The following is a 24,150-nucleotide window of genomic DNA, read 5'->3' on the forward strand; positions in this document are numbered from 1 at the left end:
CAGATACCGAGCAACAATGGCAAAAAACTGCCATGTGGGGAATCGTAAGTGGCTCGTTTCAGTCAGTATTATCTTGTTCTTGATGCCTTGAGGCGTTTTGACTCATGTCACGTCTATGCTTATATGGCAACAACAAAAAACTGCTAGCTAGCTAACAAACAACTGTAACGATGAATTTGAGAGACAACAAGTGCTCATTGCGCAACATTATTTATGTTTTCAATAAACTTTGGAGACGGAATGTAGTTAACATGTTGTCAACAATCTAAGTCAACCCTGTCTGTTTTGCTCCATAGCTCCTGGGTCTCTTTCATGGGTTACATGGCTGTGGCCATTTCCCCTCTGCTGCTGCCCAAACTTCCCCCAGAACAAAAGAGCCACAGAGCCGTGGCCCATTGGTGAACAACTTTTACAGCGTGTTCATTGGGAAGCCAAACAAGCTTCATTTAGTTTCAGCAAAAGAGAGAACGTGTCGGGTCATTCAACTACACGCACACAAAACACACGGCCAAATTTTGTACACACAAAAGGATTTCCATAAGAGCCCATAGTGTCGGAACAGGTAGTGAAAGGAAGTGAACATTCGCTCTGCACTCCAACCCAACACACGTTACCACAAGCGCTCACACGATGAGTCACACACTCATTCACACATTCTTCCATGGTACACCCTCATACTTACACAGCCGTGACATCTCCTATTCATTCCCCTGCTCTCCTTTCACCTAAACTCCCATCTCTCATCTGCCTCTCCTCTCTAATGGGTAGTGGGGCCAGTAGTAAATCAAATGAGTGTGTTTGTGCCTGCATGGTGGATGGCGGAAGGGCAGGCTGACTCTGGGCTTTAAATAACCTGTATGTTTTTATATCCAGAGGGGGAACCCCATCAATAGAGGCCTCTACTCTCCCATCTGCTGCCCTCTGAAAAGCCTGTTACACTCCCCCCCATCTACGGCTGAGTCAGCTGCCCTGTCAAAGGCCTCCTCCCTCCTCTTCTCCGCCTCTCCCTCAGCTACTGCCTCACATGGTCTGCTCTGCTCCCTCCCTAATTATCTGACTGAAATGTCTCTCACTCACCACATCTTTCCCTATTCCTTATCAAGGCCGTCGCTCTTCCGTCACTCGGATCTCAGTAACCACATGGTCTATCCAGCCACTGAAGCTGTCCATTTCCTTCACAAGTCTCGGCGTGCCAGGCTTCACGGTCTGCGAATGTGAATACTGGCAATTCTACTTCTCTCCAGTCCTCCGTCTTTGTGTCTTTGCAAAAATCCCTTTCCATAGCTCGGGGGAGTTAAGGCAATGCACATCGTTATTCACGTCATATATTATCCTTCACATATGTTTCCCATTGCGAGGCACCAGTGATTCATACTGTACAACATATTTAACGTGGCAAGTTAACAATGATCCACGTGTCGTCACACAATCCATAGAAGGCGCTTAATCAAGCACACAGGGTTCAGCGTTTGCATTTTGCACTGACCCGTCAACCCCATGCTATTTTGACCCTCAGCCTAAGCTTTTCTTTAAGCTTTCCAGTCTTTTATTGCTTTACCATTTCCTCACTGTTTACCACCCCTCTTCTTCCTCGACCCTCTATCTCACAGTCCACTGTGTGTCCTTGTAATGGTGCCTGATGTGACTGTTGGGAAGCTGCTGTAACTCTGTTAAAGCGGTGATGCCAGGTGTCCACAGGCGCTATGTCCTGTACGGTGACAGGATGATAAAGTGTAGTGAGGAAGATTCAGGACAGGGAAATGACCACCTGACCACAAACTCGAGCTCAGAATAACTCTGGCCTTCAGGAAGACAGCCCTGGTCATAGGGAGGAGAGAAATACACGTGTAAGTAAATGATTGAAAGGGAAGGGGGAGATTACGGTTAACATATTGTATATTGAGTTAAAGACAGCTCTGCTTCTCTTCATTAATTATTTGTCAGACTTGCTGAACGGGATGACAACACTGCAAGATCAACGTAGCCTGAAGGCAGCTAGCTTCTCCCCCTCAGATCCTTGGTTATTGTTAGCAACGGAGACAACGTGATGTAATCCCTGTAGGCGGTAGAGCAGAGCCCTGTGGCCAGGTGCTGTGGTGCTGTGTCATTAGCATGATCAGCTCCAGTGTTAATTAGCTGGCTGCTGCTGTTTAGTCATTCATGTATTCAGGCTAGCTGCAGGGTGGCACTGCACATCACCTCCTATTGCCACCTAGTGTCAACCTGGTGAAAAGTGAAACTTCCAAGACACAGCAGTTTTCCTGCAAATTAAGATTCCCTCTCTGGGTTTACCTTTGGCTGACACGTAAATGGTATGAACAGCTTTGGTGTAATTCTCTTGAATCTTCTTTTGGGGCTCCCGAGTGGCGCAGCTGGACTAAGGCACTGCATCTCAGTGCTAGAGGCGTCGCTACAGACCCTGGTTCGATCCTGGGCTGTATCCCAACCGGCCGTGATTGGGAGTCCCATAGGGCGGCGCACAATTGACCCAGTGTCGTTAGGATTTGGCCGGGGTAGGTCGTCATTGTAAATAAGAATTTGTTCTTAACTTACTTGCCTAGTTAAATAAATAAAACAAATATCCTCCAGGGTGACTGAGGCGCAACTGATTGGATTTTTAATGAATGGTGTATGACACATTTTCTAACAAATTAAATATAAATCACATCAGATTAGACACAGGGAGACTGCAGGAAATTCCTGATCGCCATTAAATACTTCATTCTTAAGCTCTCTACTGAGACTCATTATCGGCAACGTCGGTACATTCTGAGCGAACAATATAGTGCCTTCGGAAAGTATTCAGACCCATTGACTTTTTCCACATTTTGTTAGGTTACAGCCTTTTTCTAAAATGTATTAAATATTTTTTCCCCCCTCATCAATCCACACACATTACCCCATAATGACAAAGCAAAAACAGGTTTTTAGAAATGTTTGCTAATTTAAAAAAAAGTAATAATGAAATATCACATTTATGTAAGTACTCAGACCCTTTACTCAGTACTTTGTTGAAGCACCTTTGGCCGCGATTACAGCCTTGAGTCTTCTTGGGTATGACGCTACAAGCTTGGCACACCTGTATTTGGGGAGTTTCTTCCATTCTTCTCTGCAGATCCTCTCAAGCTCTGCCAGATTGGATGGGGAGCGTCACTGCACAGCTATTTTCAGGTCTCTCCAGAGATGTTCGATCGGGTTCAAGTCCGGGCTCTGGCTGGCCCACTCAAGATCATTCAGAGACTTGTCCAAAAGCCACTCCGGTGTTGTCTTGGCTGTGTGCTTAGGGTTGTTGTTCTGTTGGAAGGTGAACCTTCGCCCCAGTCTGAGGTCCTGAATGCTCTCGGACAGGTTTTCATCAAGGATCTCTCTGTACTATGCTCCATTCATCTTTGCCTCAATCATAACTAGTCTCGCAGTCCTTGCCACTGTAAATCATCCACATATGCTGCCAACACCATTTCACCGTAGGGTCTCCACAGAGGAACTCTAGAGCTCTGTCAGAGTGACCATCGGGTGACCATCGGGAGGTGACCATTGGTCACCTCCCTGACCAAGGCCTTTCTCCCCAATTGCTCAGTTTGGCCGGGCGGACAGCTTTAGGAAGACTATTGGTGGTTCCAAACTTCCAGTTAAGAATGATGGAGGCCACTGTGTTCTTGGTGACCTTCAATGCTGCAGAAATGTTATGGTATACCTTCCCCAGATCTGTGCCTCGACACAATCCTGTCTCAGAGCTCTACGAACAATTCCTTCGAGCTCATGGCTTGGTTTTTGCTCTGACGTGCCCTGTCAACTCTGGGACCTTTTATAGACAGGTGTGTGCCTTTCCAAATCATGTCCAATCAATTGAATTTAGCACAGGTGGACTCCAATCAAGTTGTAGAAACATCTCAAGGATTATCAATGGAAACAGGATGCAACTGAGCTCAATTTCACGTCTCATAGCAAAGGGACTGAATCCTTATGTAAATAAGGTGTTTCTGTTATTTATTTATAAAACATTTGCAAAAATGTCTAAAAACCTGTTTTCACTATATAATTATGGGGTATTGTGTGTAGATTGCTGAGGACATTTATTTAATCAATTTTAGAATAAGGCTGTAACGTAACAAAATGTGGGAAAAGTCGAGGGGTCTGAATACTTTCCGAAGGCACTGTACATACACTACAGTGGAGTTGGTGTCCAGTGAAGGAAACACTATGTTGGTGTTCATTTATTTACACAGGGAAGTTCTGCCACACCTCCTAAACACCCACTTCCACATGGTTAGCACCATAAAAACAGAATTAGTCATATTTCTATGGTTAGCACCATGCACCTGGCCCTCTACTCAGTGCCTACCTCCAGTCTGAGGGAAGGGGTTGGCGAGGGAATCCATTCAGGTCTCATATTGTTGTAGTGAGTCAGAGCGGAAACCAAATAGTCTGTGGGCAGTGTCTCAAAAACACACAAACTCACAGGCAGGGACAAAATATGGGATTTTTTTCTGCTGAAACCCATCTTTGGGAGTGAGTACATGAACATCATTTATTTATGTGTCAATACATGTGTGAGAGTGTGTAAGCCACAGGTGGTTTGGTTTCTGGTTAGTATATTTGTTTGTGTGTGTGTGAGAGAGTGCGTGCGTAAATTGATGTGTGTGTGGTGTGTGTGTGTGTGTGTGTGTGTGTGTGTGTGTGTGTGGTGTGGTGTGTGTGTGTGTGTGTGTGTGTGTGTGTTAGAAATACGTCTCTGATACTTTTATGTCCCCTAGGGCCCCTGAAGGTCATGGTTCTTTATTTGATGGCTGATTCGTGTTGAAACATCCCGTCTCTGTGCCGTGTCCCTCTTGTGCTCTGACGCCAGCTAACAGGATTAAAACGGCCAGCTTCTTCAGTCAGCCTCACACCTCTGTCAGCTTCTATTCTATCAGTTTCCCCCGCAGTCACCGGCCCCCTCCACACACACAGTCGTGTATACAGTATATAACCTTGAGGGGACACACAATTCAGTCCCATTCAAAATCTTATTTCCCCTAACCCCTAACTAACCCTAACCTCAACCGTAACCTTTAATCTCAACACCTAACCTCAACCCTAAAACTAACCCTAGCTCCTAACCCTAATTCTAACGTTAACCCTAAACCCCCTAGATATAGCAGTTGACCTTGTGGGGATTAATAAAATGTCACACATTAGTGTTAACCTTTATGTCCTCAGTGAAAGCAAGCTTTAATTTGAGATGAACCCGGCAGARCCCTCTCTCTGCTGGTCAGCTATGCCCTGACCCTCTTATTGTCCCCCCTCATCCTGCTGGGTGGAAACCCTATTAAGAGCACAGTCACAGCCAGGGCAGGTTGTTCAGATCATTGCTATGTAGAAGATGGAGACTGCTATGCCAGCTGTGTGATACTCAGATCCCAATTCCTGTCCCTCCCTCTCCAACAGGAAACAAGCCCTAAAATCCATGGGTTGTTGTTTTACTGTCTAGAATTTCGAGATTTTTTTGCTTGCCAATGCAGTTAGGCACTACACACAGCGATTTTAATGAGCTATGACACTGTGTGCAGTATTTGGACAAACTTCACTGAAGAAAGATTTATCAGAGACTGTTCATATGTTCGGCCATCTTGTTTAAGTCTCTAGTACTTAAGTTTTGCAAAACGCTTCCCTCTGCTGTTGCTGTCGGAAGATTTAACATCATGAGACCAAGATGACCAAATCATGACCCATTTTCCTGATGGTGTTGGATTTAACGTTAGTGAGCGTTCTGTCATCATATATATATATATTCAGTGAGACTATTGTTTGGTACTTTTTAGGTCAATTGATGTAGTGAACTGTTTCCTCCTATGCTGATTTACTGTAAGTGTTTGCCCCAGATAGTCTTGTCTTTACCTACAGTAGCACCAATAACACAACAGCTCAAAGCACTTAGAGAAAGTGATAGCGTCACAGTCTGTGTTTACCATCTCAGATCTGCTCCCGTGGCATTCTGCACTGCACTGTAAAGCGATGCAGAGACACGCACTCAGGTTAATAGCTACATGTTTGTTTTCAGATCAAAACGAATGGCGCAGTGACAAAAGAAAATGCTTTCCGCTTCACCAAGATGGAAGAAAGATAAAAACACTGGTTGTAGACCCGAGGCTACACATCCTGTTTGACTTCCATCTTACCTCTGGCAGTTTCAGATGTAAAACCGCGAGGTGCTGGAATGTAGCCAAATGGGACATGCGCTTTTTAGACATTGCACAATACAGCCTGTAACAACTAAAGCGGTTGTGCTTTTTATAGAAAGATACTGTCTGCGTGTGTCTTGTTAAACACAGGAAAGTGCATTGCAATGCAGCAGCTAATCATATTGTTCCTTTCCCTCTTCCACTTGTACAGCTGTAAACCGAGCATGCGTCACGCAGGTATAAAGGATTTGGAGACGGGCGTAGGAATACACAATTGGGGTGTATTAACACACCCCAAAAAAACATCTACAAAACACTGGGCAGCACCCAAACAAAAGAGCGAGGGTAAAAGTCGTTGAACGACACGGGACGATACCCGTAGTACACAATATATAAAGCACGCAGCGTAACAGCTGCACCAATGCATAGGTACTCGCACCACCAACGGACATGGGAACAATAACCGACAGAGGGAACAGAGGGCACATATATAACATACTAATCAGGGGAAATGGGAACCAGGTGTGTGTAATCAGACAAGACAGTCCGGGGTTGATGATAATGGAACCAGGTGTGTGTAATCAGACGAGACAGTCCGGGGTTGATGATAATGGAACCAGGTGTGTGTAATCAGATGAGACAGTCCGGGGTTGATGATAATGGAACCAGGTGTGTGTAATCAGACAAGACAGTCCGGGGTTAATGATAATGAATCGCGTTCAGTGAAGCCTAGAAAGCCGGGGACGTAGACCTCCGGAACTGGTGAACAGAATGAGTATCAGTACCGGGCGGATCCGTGACAGCATGTTTCCCATGTGGTTAGAATTTTCTGCCTGCATCCTCTAAATAGCACTGTCAGTTTTGACTGTCTCGTTCTCAATTTACGTCCCTGTCTCTCCTCTATTATAGATACACGTCTAGATGGAATAGAATTTGCATATACAGTACATTTCATGGTTGTCTTACAGTATAAATCGAATCCAACTTTATTTCAAGTGCATTAAAAATTGCAACACACTTTATAGTAAAACATCTATTCATATTTGTTTCTGTTACTTTGAGTGGTGGTGCGTCTCTGTGTTAGGTTCKAGTGAAGGCTACTCTACTCTCTCTGTGTTTCATTTCWCAGTGTCCTGCAGCTATCGGCTGGATTCCACACATCCCACATGAGCTTGGATCCTCCAGCTGGAACCAGTTCCCAAAGGAAGTTCCCCAAAGTAATCGGCTTATTTATAGAGGCATTTCATTTTGGGTTCGCTGATCCATGATACCACTGTCTTGGAGCAGATTGTATTGAAATGCAAAAACTCAGCTCCAGCTTTTACTTTGTTCTTTCTTTTCTCGTTTACAGTCTCTGTCCATCTCTTCTCTCCATCTGGAGTCTTTTTGAAACCAGCTCCCTCTTGCACAATTTTTTTCACTCACCCGTTGTAGAGCCACATTGATTTGCCCCACTTTTTTTCTCTTGAAGTTCATTGACTAGACTTTTTGTTTGTGCTTATTGTATTTGTCTGCAGTAGTCACTCAGTATTAGGATCACTTCCCGGTCCAATACTTTGATGTTTCCCTACAAGATTCAGATCAGGGAAGGTGAACAAATACCCCCTGGAGCCATAAGAGGGAGACAACAGATAGTCCATTCAAACCAATTAGAWCATTCATAGAACAGCAGCTGACCTTCTAGGTCATGGATGGGTCCGAAGATCAACTTGAACTTTTGATTGGCATGTTGACAAATGTTAGTCTGTCAGTCGGCTTTGATATTGTCGAGATGGGTCTTTGATCATTATGTAGCGAGACGCAACAGCTTCGCCATTTATCTCAGCACCCATACACACTCTGTGATATTCCAGAAACAGACACAAACACTCTTCACCCCTGACCTCTGAAATGAGGTGACAGGAAGAACCTGCTGTCTCTCCATTTGAACGTGTGCATGTTTCCTTTGTGTAACCACATTTAAGTGCAATGTCTGTCGCCTCATTCTCAAACATAGATCAACCATGCTGTCGCTGCCTCTGGGAGTCGGAAATTAATGATCTGAGTTTCGGTTACTGCTCTTACAAGAAACCAGCTCAAACTGTCTCATCTAGCCCCCTCTCTCTTTCTCTCTCGCTCTCTCTCTTTCTTAGGGCTGTTGAGTGGCGCAGTGGTCTAAAGCCCTACATCTCAGTGCTAGAGGCATCACAACAGACCCTGGTTCAATTCCAGGCTGTATCACAACTGGCTGTGTTTGGGAGTCCCATAGGGCAGCGCTCAATTGGCCCAGCATCGTTAGGGTTTGGCTGTCGTTGTAAACAAGAATTTGTTCTGACCTMCCTAGTTAAATTCACTATCCTCTCTTCTTTTTCTGTCTGTCACGTCTACCCTCTATCAGCAAATGTATTCTTGATGTGGTTGACAACAGTCGTCTACAGATAGAGTACTGTAGCTGTGGTTTTGTCATCTGCGCTCCATTTAAATGTATGCATGTTTCCTTTGTCAAACCACATTTAGGTGCAATGTCTTGTCTGTCTGTTTGAAAGAAATGCATTTGAGCAGACTGTTCAACCTCCTTTTCCACTCAAAGTAGACAGTTGCTAAATAGACCATTCCTACGCAGGAGTTCTAGATAATCTTCTTTGCAATCCTGATACTGAGGAGCAACTTAGTGCATGATTGATTCATTGAAGCCATACGGTACTGCCCCCTCCATGTAGACCTAGGTCTAAACCACTGTGGATTTACAGTGAAAACACCCAGGTGTCTTGTCCAGCTGCAGCCTTCAAAACCTCTGTCTCCCAGCCAGACACAGACCAAACATTTCCCTTCTGATAGCCTATCTCCTCTATACCCAAAATGCAATCTGTTCCAGTCAGGTTTCTGCACTCTTCTTCTGTCTCTCTGTTTCATGCTTTCTCTTACCTTCTCATTCTTCTCTCTTTCTTGCTCTCATTCTACCTTCCTGTCTGCGTCTGATGAGGTTCAGATTACATACTTAACAAGAACCATGTATCCCTCTGTTTTCCGTTCTCTCTCCCTCAAATCAAATCAAATMTATTTATATAGCCCTTCTTACATCAGCTGATATCTCAAAGTGATGTACAGAAACCCAGCCTAAAACCCCAAACAGCAAGCAATGCAGGTGTAGAAGCACGGTGGCTAGGAAAAACTCCCTAGAAAGGCCAAAACCAAGGAAGAAACCTAGAGAGGAACCAGGCTATGAGGGGTGGCCAGTCCTATTCTGGCTGTGCCGGGTGGAGATTATAACAGAACATGGCCAAGATGTTCAAATGTTCATAAATGACCAGCATGGTCAAATAATAATAATCACAGTAGTTGTCGAGGGTGCAACAAGTCAGAACCTCAGGAGTAAACGTCAGTTGGCTTTAGAGAGTTGAAAACAGCAGGTCTGGGACAGGTAGCACGTCCGGTGTACAGGTCAGGGTTCCATAGCCGCAGGCAGAACAGTTGAAACTGGAGCAGCAGCACGGCCAGGTGGACTGGGGACAGCAAGGAGTCATCATGCCAGGTAGTCCTGAGGCATGGTCCTAGGGCTCAGGTCCTCCGAGAGAGAGAAAGAGAGAAAGAGAGAATTAGAGAGAGCATACTTAAATTCACACAGGACACCGGATAAGACAGGAGAAATACTCCAGATATAACAGACTGACCCTAGCCCCCCGACACATAAACTACTGCAGCATAAATACTGGAGGCTGAGACAGGAGGGGTCAGGAGACACTGTGGCCCCATCCGATGATACCCCCGGACAGGGCCAAACAGGCAGGATATAACCCCACCCACTTTGCCAAAGCACAGCCCCCACACCACTAGAGGGATATCATCAACCACCATCTTACCATCCTGAGACAAGGCCGGGTATAGCCCACAAAGATCTCCGCCACGGCACAACCCAAGGGGGGCCGCCAACCCTCACTCTCCCCCTCTCTGCTTTCACTCTCTTTCTTTTGCTTTCTCTGTCTCCCTCTTCTATTACTAGTCCCGGTTCGTATGTGTCTTCACTTGATTCAGTTCAGATTACATCCACAGTTAGCTGAAAGAAGAGTTGTGTCTCGTTTGAACACTTTATCGTCTTATCTTCTCGATCAGTCTCTTCACCTGTTCTCATCTTCTTCCACATACTTATATATATTCACTTTTTCTCTCCATAAAAGCATTCCCTTTCCATGCGGGAGGACAACAGAGATGGTTTGTGGTCCAGACGGAGCCGGTGTGTGTGTCTCTGTGTATGTTGCTCATTGGCTGACATCCTTTTTGGAACCTTGACAGGCGATCTCCCCCTGACAGTTGCTCGTTGTCACATATCCCTGACGGAGATGTCGTACAAAGGCGACAGGGCCCAAACCATCTCCCTCTCTGTCTCCGTCTGCCTTATAGAGAGTACGAGACAAGACTCTCAGAGGATAGTGTTCAGTATCGGTGATAGGAAGTGGGAGGTTTATCTCCTTACTCTACTGGGCTGTCTCAGCTGACTCCAACCACCATCTCTGAGCTGTAGCGTGAGCCCTGGTGGGGAGTGACAGAGTGAGTTAGTGAGAGAGGTGGGTGCCTACTAGGGGGGTTAGGCAGGGAGTTCATATGGAGGGGACATTCAAATGGCATGGCGTAGTGAGATGTTATAGACCCCCCCCCCCCTTGAAATATTAATGATTATGTAATGGAGAATATGCATCGCAAGGATAATGCAGGCAGTGAAGGTGTTACATGGATACATAATACATCTCTGACGGCACTGCTCCCGGTCTTTCATATCATCTCCTTTGTGTTTGACATTCCTCAAGATATCCACTTGTACAGAGACCAGGCAGAGAACAGTCAGAGACAGAGATGGTATTTTCGACAAGATCTTTGAGCGAAAGCATGGTGTACGAGCTTTCGCTCATAAATGTGTTACTCACAGGAACTGGTGAGTTTGCTACTCAGTGTTTGGGGCTAATGTGTTGGCCTATAACTGCAGAATCATTGCTATGTTTATTCCGCTATTTGCATCTTTGTACGTTTGGTGTGCCACACACTAGTAGCCTACGGTGGGTGTATTTTTATATTTAGTCTCTCTCATCAGCATATAAACACCTTCCCTTAAGCCAGAGCAAATAATTATGGCTCAGCCATGCAATTGATCCGTTAAATGAGTCTCCCTCACACACGCTGTGTTATAAGTCTGGTGTGATTAAGTTGCAGTAAACATATCAGATACAGGCCCTGAGGGTGATCAGCCAAGGGATTCTGTACTGGACTCCAAGCACATCTCGTGTTTTACACCCCAGAGAGTTTGTTCGGGGTGTTGATTTGAGAATTCATATCCTTTTACACCAAAGTCCTTTCAGACTCTTCAGTCGCCTCATTCTCAAACATATATCTGGGAATCGGAAATTAATTATCTGAGATTCGGTTTCTGCCCTCACAAGAAACCAGCTCAAACTGTCTCATCCAGTCCCCTCTCTCTTTCTCTCTCTCTCACAGCGCTAGAGGCAACACTACAGACCCTGGTTCGATTCCAGGCTTTATCACAACTGGCTGTGATTGGGAGCTCCATAGGGTGGCGCACAATTGGCCCAGCATCGTTAGGGTTTGGCCGTGTAGGCCGTCGTTGTAAATAAGAATTTGTTCTTAAATTACCTGCCTAGTTAAATTAAAATTAAAAMAAATTCAKTATCCTRTCTTTTTCTGTCTGTCACATCTACCCCACTGTCAGCAAATGCAAATGTATTCTTGATGTGGTTGACAACGGTTTCCTGTAATTCTAAACATTTTTGCCATGGCATGCCAWTCAAATGCTATCTGGGGGGCCCCCACCTTCCGGGGACTGTTGGGTTGTGTGGTATGCTAGTGATGATCTGTAGAGTATTCTAATTCTGTCTTTCTGCATACTTTCCTTTATGGTAWCCGATTCATCGGTGTCTTGGGACTGCAAGTTGCCATGGTGTTAAGCCGAAGTCTGAATCTGGACATGCTTGAAGTCAATGGGTTRACTGGGTTGCCATGGTGCTAGTTGAAGRGTTGTTTCTCATCATTGGCTGCTTACAAATTACCTTTGCAATTTTCTCCAAGATGTACTGGGCTCTAGGTAATCTCTAACGTGTGACCATTCATCTGTAGCCTCCTGTAACTGGCACCAGAACAGTTTGAAGAGGATGGCCCATTGTATCTCGCCTACTCAGACTGGTCCCAGAACATATTTCTCAACTCCACAGGGACACTGGACTTTGTTACTTTTTTATCGACCAGACTGTTTTGCTGTGGCAGTTGATGATCATAGGATAGGAGTAGACTAGAGCGTTGAAATCATTTCATCAGCTGGTGATTGGCAAACAAATAACTGTCGGTCTCACTGTAATTGACCGTTAATTAACATGAACACATTTAGCATCTCCTGGCTTCCACACAAAAGTCGAATAAATCCATGTGATATAGCCTACAACTTCACAAAAAGTCCATTATTTATTTTAGACAGGTCTAAAGAAGCATGAAATGAAGGAAATGTAGTCTATTTCAGAAGAACAGAATAGCACACTCTGAGTTGTCTTTATGTTAAGTCCTGATGTGGCTATGCCAAATGGCTGTGGGTTACGCTAGTTCATTTAGGGTTACGCTAGTTCATTTAGCAGACAAGATTTGCTTATAGTTTAGCAGACAAGATTTGCTTATAATTCCATGGCGTTATTTTATATTATTTTATAGTATTCAAAATACAATTGAACAAAGCTGAATAAAATATGAATATTTTCTCCAAACGATTTGGGGGAGTGCACACATGTGGCTTTTCTGTGTTGAGCGGTTAACAAAGAAACAGGTACTCCTATATGCTTAATTTATAGTTATTCATGTAACTTTAGTTGTTCTTCAAATGTTGGGCTATATGTTTTGATGTCTAATATATTATAAGGCTGCATGATGAGACTCTAATGATGATTTGAAAAAAGTTGCTTGAAAGGCATGAGCTCTGCTTTGTTTTTTTTGCGCAGGCTGTACACACTTCAATAGTCTCTCATTCACAATTTGACAAGCACTTCATAATTCCTCGAATTTCACGACGGCATCCCCTTTGTGGCTGTAATGCACCCTAAAAAAATCCATGCCTTTTGCGACCCGCGGGGCTGCATTGTGCCCTTCTCCGTGTGTGTGTGCTGCGCAACCCTAACCCTTGGGCGGCAGGGTAGCCTAGTGGTTAGAGCGTTGGACTAGTAACCGCAAGGTTGCAAGTTCGAATCCCCCAGCTGACAAGGTACAAATCTGTCATTCCGCCCCTGAACAAGGCAGTTAACCCACTGTTCCTAGGCCGTCATTGAAAATAAGAATGTGTTCTTAACTGACTTGCCAAAGCGTCTCTCCCTCACACTGCTCTCTGTCACATGATCGGGTCTTTCTCACAGGCTACAAGTTAAGACACACACATCGGGGACGCAACTGCGCGTGTTGTAATCCAATTCCGAGGTGCATATTGAAGATATTTTTCGTCAGCCAACAAGATGAGTAGGCCTAACGAACAGCAAAAGCACTAGCCTATGTCAATCTACTATCCCCCGCAGTACAAAAGTCAACCAATTCTATTCTGTGAGATAAATAAATATTCCAAACATAGTKTGGGACAGTTGTGGGATGCGATAGATCCCAAATGAATACAAACTTTTTTATGAAATGTGGGCAACAGATCAGAACYTTTAGCTTAAAATGTTGATAAACTAGGCTATTTCTTCACATTATAAGCGCAGCAATGCGCACATGGTAGTAGGCGAATGTTCCATTAGCGGAAAAAAGACCATAATCGAAAGTGGCCGCAAATGCAATTATGCATGTAATGCTTTTTTTATAAAGGTGCATTTTTATGGTGAAAATGATCTTCCCCAAACTTGAAACTCACGTGCTGCTTATATATGCCAGTTAGGCTCTACACCCCTTGTAAAGCGGATTCATCTGTTTCATTTTAAGAAGTTATTTGCCCACTTTAGTTGTGATACAAAGCTTATTAAAACATATAGGCCTATGGGCTAGGCTGCATGAGGTGTGCGACTATGATTCGAACAAGTAAAAAATAAAAAAAGGCATTGTTTCTTATGCTGGGCGTCTTATGCGGGGAAAAGTACTTGTCATCTATGCACTTAAATAGTAAATGGAGGACGCTTTTCCCCATGGTTTATTTTCATGCCAGCCAGGTTGGCTATACTCCTGTTGTAAATATAGGCAATGTGCTTAATATTAGGAAAGTTGAGAAATAAATATAGTAGGCCTAGCCTATAGAAAGCTGATCCTCCTTTTTTTAGTAGAGACCATCACTCTGTTTTTCCCCGCAATTGCATAGCCTATAGAAATGTTGCGCAACATGAGCTCATGGGTTCTCATGAAGTGTTTGATTAGATGTTCGATTCGATTTGCATTGATGTCAGAGTGATTAGAGGGACAATAGAGTGCTGAGTACCAGGCAGTTAGCAAGTTTGGCAGGCTACTAATGACAAGCAGCAGCATCAGAGCATGGAGAAGCCTAATTATAGTGACTCAACAGTCATGCGGAATTTGACTGCCTTCATGACTCGTGACTGCCGGTGTGGCGGTAATACGGTCACTGCAACAGCCCTAGTACTGTCCAACTAACCAGTGTCTCTGTTTTGTGTTTGAATCTGCAGGTAGCCAACTGAGTAAAGATGACCATGCACTCCTGAGTGCACAGCATCGCTCGTGTTTCCTGCTTTTTCCTGGATCATCATCGGCTCAGTGATGAACCACACCCCTAGCCCCCACATGGCCGAGGCCGCTAAGTCCGGGGCGGGCCTGCTCTGTGGCCTGGGCCTGGGGCCGGACAGGGTCCGCTCTCCTGATAGCCTGACCCACACGCCCAGCCCCACGGGGGGCACCCCCAGCTCCAGCCCTCCCCTGCTGCTCTCCCCTGGCCTGGGCGAGTCTGGGGACTGGGAGAGCCGTGAGGAGCTGCGTCTGAGGGAGCTGGAGGAGGCCAGAGCGCGAGCTGCCCAGATGGAGAAGACCATGCGCTGGTGGTCGGACTGCACGGCCAACTGGAGGGAGAAGTGGAGCAAGGTGCGCTCCGAGAGGAACCGGGCACGGGACGAGGTGCGGCAGCTCCGACAGAGGCTGGACGCCCTGACCAAGGAGCTGACAGGCGCAAGACGGGAGCGGCAGGAACTGGCCTCCGAGAACGAGACACTCAGACAGGAAGCGCTGCGTCTCCGTGCTGACCAGGCCTCACCCTCCCACGCCCCCTCAGCACCACCTTCCTCCTCCTCCACCCCATCCTCCTCCTCCTCACAGCCCCTTGTGGACAGCAAGCAGGACAGGGTGGGCGAGGGGCCCGGGTCACCAGAACAGGAACCAGTGAGAGATGTGGACACAGAGAAACCTGACAGACAGAAGGTGGGAGAATGGTCACACACTCTAGAACCAAACAATGTCAGTAAGAGACACACTCCAGTASTCTATAACCCAGAACAGTCAGAGAATAGTTTGCACAGATCAGAGCCAGGGGAAGGTTGGTCAGAGGTKTTGGTAGAAGATAGAGCACCAGTCACTTATTTGGGCCAGCGTTTCGTCTTGTTAATGAAGAGCCAGCAGCAGATATGTCTCAGAGCTTAACCTCCAGCATTGTGCCTCAGTGGGAGCTCTGCTGAAGTGTAGCTGTTTTTCTTAAAATAGAATCCCCCCTGCACAACCCTATCTTCTACCCAGGGGGCACAGACTGGGTACTGCAGCATTGGAACCCAGTTCCCTCTCTACGAGCCTCATATTCTCAGACATTTTGAAGGGAAGGGAAATTCCCTGTTAGACACAGGGAATGAAACAAGCTTCCTGTCACAGAAAAGCCTGTCATCTTGCGTGATTGGAAGGCATTGTGGCTGTTGGTGTCCTCGGATGTCCGTTGTCAATTAGACACAAGTCAAAATAGAAAAGAAAACTCCCTGAGCTGGCTCGTCAGGTGTATTCAAGTCCTATTTGGAACTCGTCGTTGAGAGTTGGACAAGATGAGGTTTCTGTTTTTAGGAAACGTGAATCGTGGCAAGGAGTGTTCAGCTGTATGCAGCTCAAGCAGCAGTGAATACAGATCAGTGTCATTAGCAATCTGACTTGACCTTCAGCCAACTCACACATGGGGGGCTTGCTGTTTCCATGGAAACACTCGACAGACACACTTCCACACCCGTACAGAGCAGGAGGTTCACTTCAGGCATGAAAGGTAATGGCGATAACCGTGCTCAGTTTCCCAGTCTGGAGCCAAAGGGGAAACAGAAAATAAGTGAATAATGAGAAGACATACAACACAACCTGGAGGAGAATGTCCAGTCAGATTCTTCCTCAGTGGCTCACCATGGGCCAACATACACACTGAGCTCTCCCTAGGCAAGCAGCTGGCCATTTGTAATAAATCACTGTTGGATAAACAGCAGCATGAAGCTGAGCTGGGCATTGTGGGGATGCTCACATACAATCCCATTTCCTGCCCCTTCATTGTTCTCTCCCTCAGTCTTACACAGACACGCTGATTGCTTCCACATGTGGCGGGCTGAGTGAGAGGAGCGGAGCTACCCGCTCACCTCCACCTCATACATTAGCCTCTAGGTCCCCCTGCTGGCCACCACTGGTAACAGCCTGTGTTTTTCCTCCCGTCTGATGTTTGTGCTCTTGTGCTCAGCTCTCTCAGTAACAGGAAGTTGGCAGAGGGTCCGGAGCCCTGTGTGGCTCCCAGAGACATGAAGAGACAGAAAAAAAGGCAGTGTTTGATTACTCCGTGAAACGTCCCGGGAATTAKATTTTTACAGACAGGAAATTGGGATAYGGGGTAATATGATAGCTGCTGTACCGGCGCTGTTGAGCTWGGAAAAAACCTGGCTCCCTGGTGGGGTTTAATTAAGGAAAGTAAATATTTGAGTCTCGGAGTCTGCTTCGCTCTCCGGCCTTCTCGCTTCGAGTGGAGCTGTGATGGCTGACTTCAGGGTTTCAGAGTGGGGTGACTCCACTGCATGGTTCATCTAATCAAATCAAATGTTATTTGTCACATGCTTCGTAAACAACAGATGTAGACTAACAGTGAATGAAATTGCATACATCCCCTGTTCCTCTTTCCTCTCTCCTTTCTGGTCATTCTCCCGGATTCTCCCGTTTACTTACGCCTTCTGTCTCTCCCTCACTCCCTTCCACTTTCTCTATCACCTGTCATTCTGTTCTTTCTATCCCTCCCTTCTCCTAGGAGCTGGAGCTGTTGGAGTCAGTGCTGAGGTCCAAGGCGGAAGGTCCAGACTCGTGGGACGCCCGTAGCGCCAGCAGCCTGCGTTCTGCCCTGAGTCGACAGGACCGCAGCCGGCTGCTCTGGGATGACATCACTGCCATGGAGGAGGACCCCGGCAAGATCAATGCCCTCCAGCTCCGCCTCGACGAATCACAGAAGGTCCTGCTCAAGGAACGCGAGTAAGGAGAGGGGATCAAGGGAGTAGGAAGGAAGACAATATTTAGAGAGGTTGAGGAATATTCGATTATGTGAAGGTGCTTTCCTCAGGCATATTATGGCTCGTATCGAATTGGAGCCGTACGAGACACCTTTCACAATGCATCCGTCCATCATATTTCATTATCAGATTAGCGTTAATGTTGAGTGTGTGGAAAGTGTAGACTAGTAACTGCTCGGTCTCTTCTCTGTTCCACCCTGGCTGAGATGCCAGTCTCATAATTTACAAGCAGAGCCTCCTGTTTTTTTGCCTGAGCTCAGCTCTGGCACCGCTGCAGCTTCCCACTCTCGCCAACACTACCATCAGCCACATGATCTTTAACATTAGAATCATAACTGTTTTATGAGCTCTCTGGAGGCTGCTGATTTCCGCTGGCGATTGGGTCTGCGTCTTCAGGTCCAACAATCTGGCAGAGCCCGTCTGTCTGTAAGACTGGTTTCTGTAGGGCTATTCTGGAACATTCTGGACCATTCATTCTGTCAGTGCCATAGGCACCCTGCTGACCTCAGGAGAAGACATTTGTATTCGCCCAGAATGTTGAAGTCAGCTGTCACTTTTAGCTAACCACGACATCTATCCAACTCGGTTTGGATGGCATCATGGATACATAGGATTTTGGGGACACAGGTTCTGTCAAGTCTCTTCCTTCAAAAACATATTGAATAGGCACAGCTATTTTCCTGTATTAAACATTCAGAACTGGCGTTGTGCGTGTGTTAGATTGTTCTCTGAAGGTTTGGGATCTATCTCTGTGGAATAGCCATCACCTATGTTGCTAGAGTAGTATGTAACCAACTATGTTCTCTCCCCAGGGATAAGCATGCACTCAGTAAGAGCATAGAAAAGCTGGAAACAGAGCTGAACCAATGGAAACTCAAATACGAGGAGCAGAACAAGACCAAGCAGGAAGCCATGAAACAGGTGAGATTGAGGGTCACTTTTACCTTCCGATCCCCCCAACACCCCCCAACACCCGTCCAGGGGAGGCCCGCCCTCTGAGGCCACGCATCAAACGGGGTAAAGGCATCAAACGTCAGCCCTTTCATCCTGCTGGTCTTAGAAGTGTTGACATCGTACTGACCATGGTAATATGGACATATACCCCCCCGTACCTACGTCAATACAGCCTGGCAGACATCCACCTCACACAGACACACCTGCTGAGACAGCAGCTTCAAAGAGCCAGAGCCTCCAGCTCAGAGTGTGTTTACAGGAGACTGCCACTAGGAGGCACCTCTGTGCTCAGTAAAGACAAGCTCTGTGTGTGTGTGTGTGTGTGTGTGTGTGTGTGTGTGTGTGTGTGTGTGTGTGTGTGTGTGTGTGTGTGTGTGTGTGTGTGTGTGTGTGTGTGTGTGTGTGTGTGTGTGTGTGTGTGTGTGTCTGTCGATGTTATTGGAAAACCATGAATGGACTGGCAGGGTAGTCAGTGAAGACTGAAGAATCTCTCCGGATATCATCAAGGGCAGAGAGGCGAGGAGAAGAGGTGGTGGAGGGAGAGGAATGAGAGAGGGGAGAAGAAGAGGTGGTGGAGGAGAGAGGAGATGAGAGAGAGGAGAGATAGAGGGATGAGAACAGAGAGAGCGGGAATGAATGTTTGATGAGAAGGAGAGCGCAGAGGAGGAGAGGTGAAGGTTGAGCTGTGGCGTGTGCGTATCATGTGCCTGGACCACGGTGGGATCTCCGAGGTTAAAGGGAGAAACCGCTGTAGCCTGCACAGCTGAGTGAGAACGTCATGTTGTATGGGAACGTATCAACCTTGAAGGTGGCTCGGTTTATAGGAGGAGAGCGAACTAACACTAAGACCATGGATGCCGATACTCTTACCAAGGAGCTTAACACCTGTAGATGTTCCTGCTGTCTGGCTGTATCCATCTCTGTCTCTCTCTCTCTCTCTCTCTCTCTCTCTCAGCTGAACATGTTGAAGGAGGTACACCAGGATGAGTTGGGTCGCATGTCTGAGGACCTGGAGGATGAGCTGGGAGCACGCACTAGTATGGACAAGAAACTGGCCGAGCTACGAGCAGAGGTGAGGCTTAAACACACAGCCAGTTGGCTTTTAAGCATCTATAATGGGTTGTAATGGACTGGACTCAGATAGCTTTATAGATCTCAAATCCCTTTACACTTAAAGGGGGTATTTCAGCCCATTCAACATCAATTGAACTCAAGTTGACACGTGTCTCTAACTGTGACCCACTAGTTGACATGGTGGAAGTGGGAGCTGGCTGGGTGGTCAGTTTGTCACTCACGTACTAAGTTGTCATTTTTGAAGAGTATATTTCACGCCTGTGGCTTATGGTGGAGTGGAACGAGTCCTCTCCTTTGAAGTGTTCTTTAGAGCGCCTTCCTCCCATCGCCTGTCCCCCCTCAGAGGAGCYGGTCACATRGTCCCAGCGGCCCCTGGGGGCCCGACACCAGTCCACTGTCAGCCCCACCTGCCTCACGCCTCTCCTCTCTTTTCTCTCCCTCTCCTGTATTCTTCCTCATTGCCCCAGCAGCAACATCCTCCCCGCTCAACGGCGCTCGAATATCATCCGTGAGAATACACCCTGAGCATGTTTAATGGCTCTGCTGTGGTGGCTGGCAGGCCGGGCTGAAGGAAAGGAGAGTATGATCAAAATGCTAATGGAGYGCCCCTTCACTTGTAGAGCYTTTACAAAGGGCTTTACTGTCACGACCTGGACACTGCTGSTCTGACCGACTGACTGCAGGGAGGCGTCTCTATATTCCCCTCTGGTACAGCGATTGGTTGATTCAACGTTCCCTCTGACCTCGTCCTCTCCCTCTGATTTGACATGGTTTTCCCTCCTCTCCTCCCCCACTCCCTCCTCCTCCCACTCCTCCTCAGATGGAGCGGCTGCAGGTGGAGAACGCTGCCGAGTGGGGCCGGCGGGAGCGCCTGGAGACCGAGAAGCTGGCGCTTGAGAGGGACAACAAGAAGCTGCGGGCTCAGACGGAGGACCTGGAGGAACAGCTGGCCCGTAAACGGCGGCAGGCGGCCAGTGCCCTAGACACTGACCTCAAGACCATCCAGACTGAGCTGTTTGAGAGGAACAAGGTGAGCGCAGAGAGCAGGAACCCCACCCCCCCTCCGTGCACCTCTGACTCCACCCTTCTGTGCTCCTCTGACTCCCCCCTTCTGTGCACCTCTGACTAAGGCACATATGGGAGGTTCACTAGTGTGGTCTACCCAGGAGTGGTTTCATACACCCCCCGGCTTTTACCCAAGTACCTACCATTTCATGTAGCTGACTAAACTCCACTTCATGGTGAATGGAGTTTCTGATGAACTCCACCAAGGGAGTGCCGCAGAGACCAGGCTTTGTGGAATTCAGCTACATCGATTCGCCCAATGTCAATAATTCCAAAAATGTAAATGATGAAACGCTAACCTTGTACCTATGTTTGCCCTCTAGTTTGCGTGCTMTTTCTTTGTTTGCTGAAATCCATACGTTCAATAAACGTGAATCAKATACAACCACGGTCTGTTTCCTTGTTGAGATTCAATTGGCACATGTGCAATTYCACCGAGTTGCCATCTTACAGCAACAGCAATGAGCAAACAGTCTGCGATTGTATTTGATGAACGTTTCTTGAAAACTAAACGACGGAAATGCACCCCAAAGACAAGCAAAGCTAAAAAGGTGTGTTTTAAGATCTCTTTAAAATATGTCCACCCCTCAGGGTCTCTGGCAGGCTATTCCAGAGGCTGGGGGCATAATAGCTAAAGGCTGCCTCTAGGTCCTAGGCTCATGAAACGATATTATATTTAACTAGGCAAGTCAGTTAAGAACAAATTCTTATTTTCAATGACGGCCTAGGAACAGTGGGTTAACTGCCTTGTTCAGGCAGAGTTTTACCTTTTCAGCTCAGGGATTCGATCTTGCAACCTTGTGGTTACTAGTCCAACGCTCTAACCACTAGGCTACCCTGCCACCCTCAATATTTGACACCATGTATCAATTTGTAAATAAATAAAAAATACTCTAGGTAGCGTTAGAACAGTCTCAATTCGTCAGGGCATGGACCACAAGGTGTCAAAAGCGTTCCACAGGGATGCTGGCCCATGTTGACTCCAATACGTCCCACAGTTGTGTCAAGTTGCCTGGATGTCCTTTGGGTGGTGCACCATTCTTTTTTTTTCTTTTTTCTTTTTTTTTTAATTATTTTTTAAATTTTATCCCCTTTTCTCCCCAATTTTTCGTGGTATCCAATCGCTAGTAATTACTATCTTGTCTCATCGCTACAACTCCCGTACGGGCTCGGGAGAGACGAAGGTCGAAAGTCATGCGTCCTCCGAAGCACAACCCAACCAAGCCGCACTGCTTCTTAACACAGCGCGCCTCCAACCCGGAAGCCAGCCGCACCAATGTGTCGGAGGAAACACCGTGCACCCGCCCCCCTCGGTTAGCGCGCACTGCGCCCGGCCTGCCACAGGAGTCGCTGGAGCGCGATGAGACAAGGATATCCCTACCGGCCAAACCCTCCCTAACCCGGACGACGCTAAGCCAATTGTGCGTCGCCCCACGGACCTCCCGGTCGCGGCCGGCTGCGACAGAGCCTGGGCGCGAACCCAGACTCTGGTGGCGCAGCATAGCACTGCGATGCAGTGCTCTAGACCACTGCGCCACCCGGGAGGCCGGTGCACCATTCTTGATACACACAGGAAACTGATGAGTGTGAAAAACCCAGCAGCGTTGAAGTTCTTGACACACTCAAACCGGTGCACCTGCCACCTACTACCATACCCCGGTCAAAGGCATTGAAATATTTTGTCTTGCCCGTTCACCCTCTGAATGGCACACGTACACAATCCATGTCTCAATTGTCTCAAGGCTATAAAAATCCTTCTTTAACCTCTCCTCCCCTTCATCTACACTGATTGAAGTGGATTTAACAGGTGACTTCAATAAGCGATCATAGCATTCACCTGGTCAGGCTATGTCATGGAAAGAGCAGGTGTTCCTAATGTTTTGTACACTCAGTGAGCAATATGTTCAGAACATCAAATGGCCTCAGCATCATGATAATATCATAAGGTCTGTGGCAATTCTCAGCCCTACCTGTAACTAGGACATTTACATGTGAGTCATTTAGCAGACACTCTTACCCCAAATGAAATACAGGAGTAACCGCACATCAACAGCTTGTTTTTTGTTGTATTTCGTCGGCTCAGGGATTCCAACCAGAGACCGTTCGCTTGCTGGCGCAACACACTTAACCTCTAGGCTATAGGATTAGCACACGTCATGCCTTCCAACCCGAGGGATACTTATTTGCAAATAGTCTCACATGAACTGGGAGACAGAGAGAGGAGTCGAAAGGAAAGTGAATGTGGGGAGCACACAGAGGAGGCAGATGGAACCTTGAAATCTTCAATTCAAATCTGTCCCCTCCATGCACAGTGCTACACTGCCACAGGACCCAATTATCCCGTGCTGTCCATAAATTCTGCCCATGTCACAGAGATTAAGGACCCTTATCCATCAAGAGCAGGTGGCCTGTTCCGACTGGGTAGTGTCCTTGTGCACTAGATGACATGAATGCATCATGTTGGATTGGGCTCAGTGCACTGCATGGCATGCAGCCTCCCACCAGTGCTTACGCATTACACGCTGTACAGCTGTGAATAATCTCTAGTCGTTAGGTCTCTGCCTGGTTGTTCGACACGTAGGAAATATGCCTCTCGTCAGACACGTACGAAGCATGTGTTCATCAGACAGGGTCTCTAGCTGGCTGTTGCGGAATGAGAGCGTCACACTCTGTGGCAACTGATCACGGGCGACAGCTCGGGTCACCACTGAGAGAGAATAGAGGAGACGAGAGGGTATGTTGCTCTCCCTCCATCTGTCTCTCCCTCCCGCCATTCTTCCCTCTCGATCTATCTCTGTCTGGGTGTAATCTCTGGGTCCAGCTGTGCCCTGTTAGAGGAATCTATGGAGGAATAAAAACATTTGGTGTAGGCTCGTTATGAGCACCGTCCGTCTCTCTCCAGGATCCCCAGATTTATAGACTGGGCCTAAAGCACCCTGCATCACTCGTTCACTCTCTCTCTCTCTCTCTCTCTCCCGCACTCTCACTCAACACTCACTCTCCTTTAGTGACTTATTTACTCGCTCCTCCGCCCACTCGCTCGCTCGCTCACTCACTCGCTCGCTCACTCACTCACTCACTCACTCACTCACTCACTCACTCACTCACTCACTCACTCACTCACTCACTCACTCACTCACTCACGTCACTCGTTCTCTCACCTCCCCACTCACTCATTCACTCTTTCTTTCTTTTCTCTCTCTCTCCTCTCTCTCTCTCTCTCTCTCTCTCTCTCTCTCTCTCTCTCTCTCTCTCTCTCTCTTCTCTCTCTTCTCTCTCTCTCTCTCTCTCTCTCTCCTCTCTCTCTTCTCTCTCTCTCTCCTCTTCTCTCTCTCTCTCTCGCGCTCTCTCACCCACCCACCCACCCACTCACTCATCATTCTCCCTCTCTCATCAGTCATTCTCACACACTCTCTGTCAGCCAGGGGGGTGGGCGAGAGGGAGGAGGA

General features: G+C 47.1%; 1 protein-coding gene across 1 annotated transcript in view; it reads left to right on the forward strand.

The window, feature by feature from the left end:
• The window catches only part of LOC111974828 (coiled-coil domain-containing protein 102A-like), an 82,927-nt gene that overhangs the window by 12,196 nt on the left and 46,581 nt on the right, over positions 1-24,150 (forward strand). Inside the window, exons 2-6 of the mRNA XM_024002855.2 lie at positions 14,783-15,524; positions 17,353-17,570; positions 18,421-18,529; positions 19,518-19,634; positions 20,457-20,666. Of these exons, the coding sequence (XP_023858623.2) occupies positions 14,874-15,524; positions 17,353-17,570; positions 18,421-18,529; positions 19,518-19,634; positions 20,457-20,666 (1,305 nt within the window). The 5' untranslated portion in view covers positions 14,783-14,873. The remainder of the gene's footprint in view (positions 1-14,782; positions 15,525-17,352; positions 17,571-18,420; positions 18,530-19,517; positions 19,635-20,456; positions 20,667-24,150) is intronic.

The sequence above is a fragment of the Salvelinus sp. IW2-2015 genome, linkage group LG15 (assembly GCF_002910315.2).
Source record: "Salvelinus sp. IW2-2015 linkage group LG15, ASM291031v2, whole genome shotgun sequence".
NCBI lineage: Eukaryota > Metazoa > Chordata > Actinopteri > Salmoniformes > Salmonidae > Salvelinus > Salvelinus sp. IW2-2015.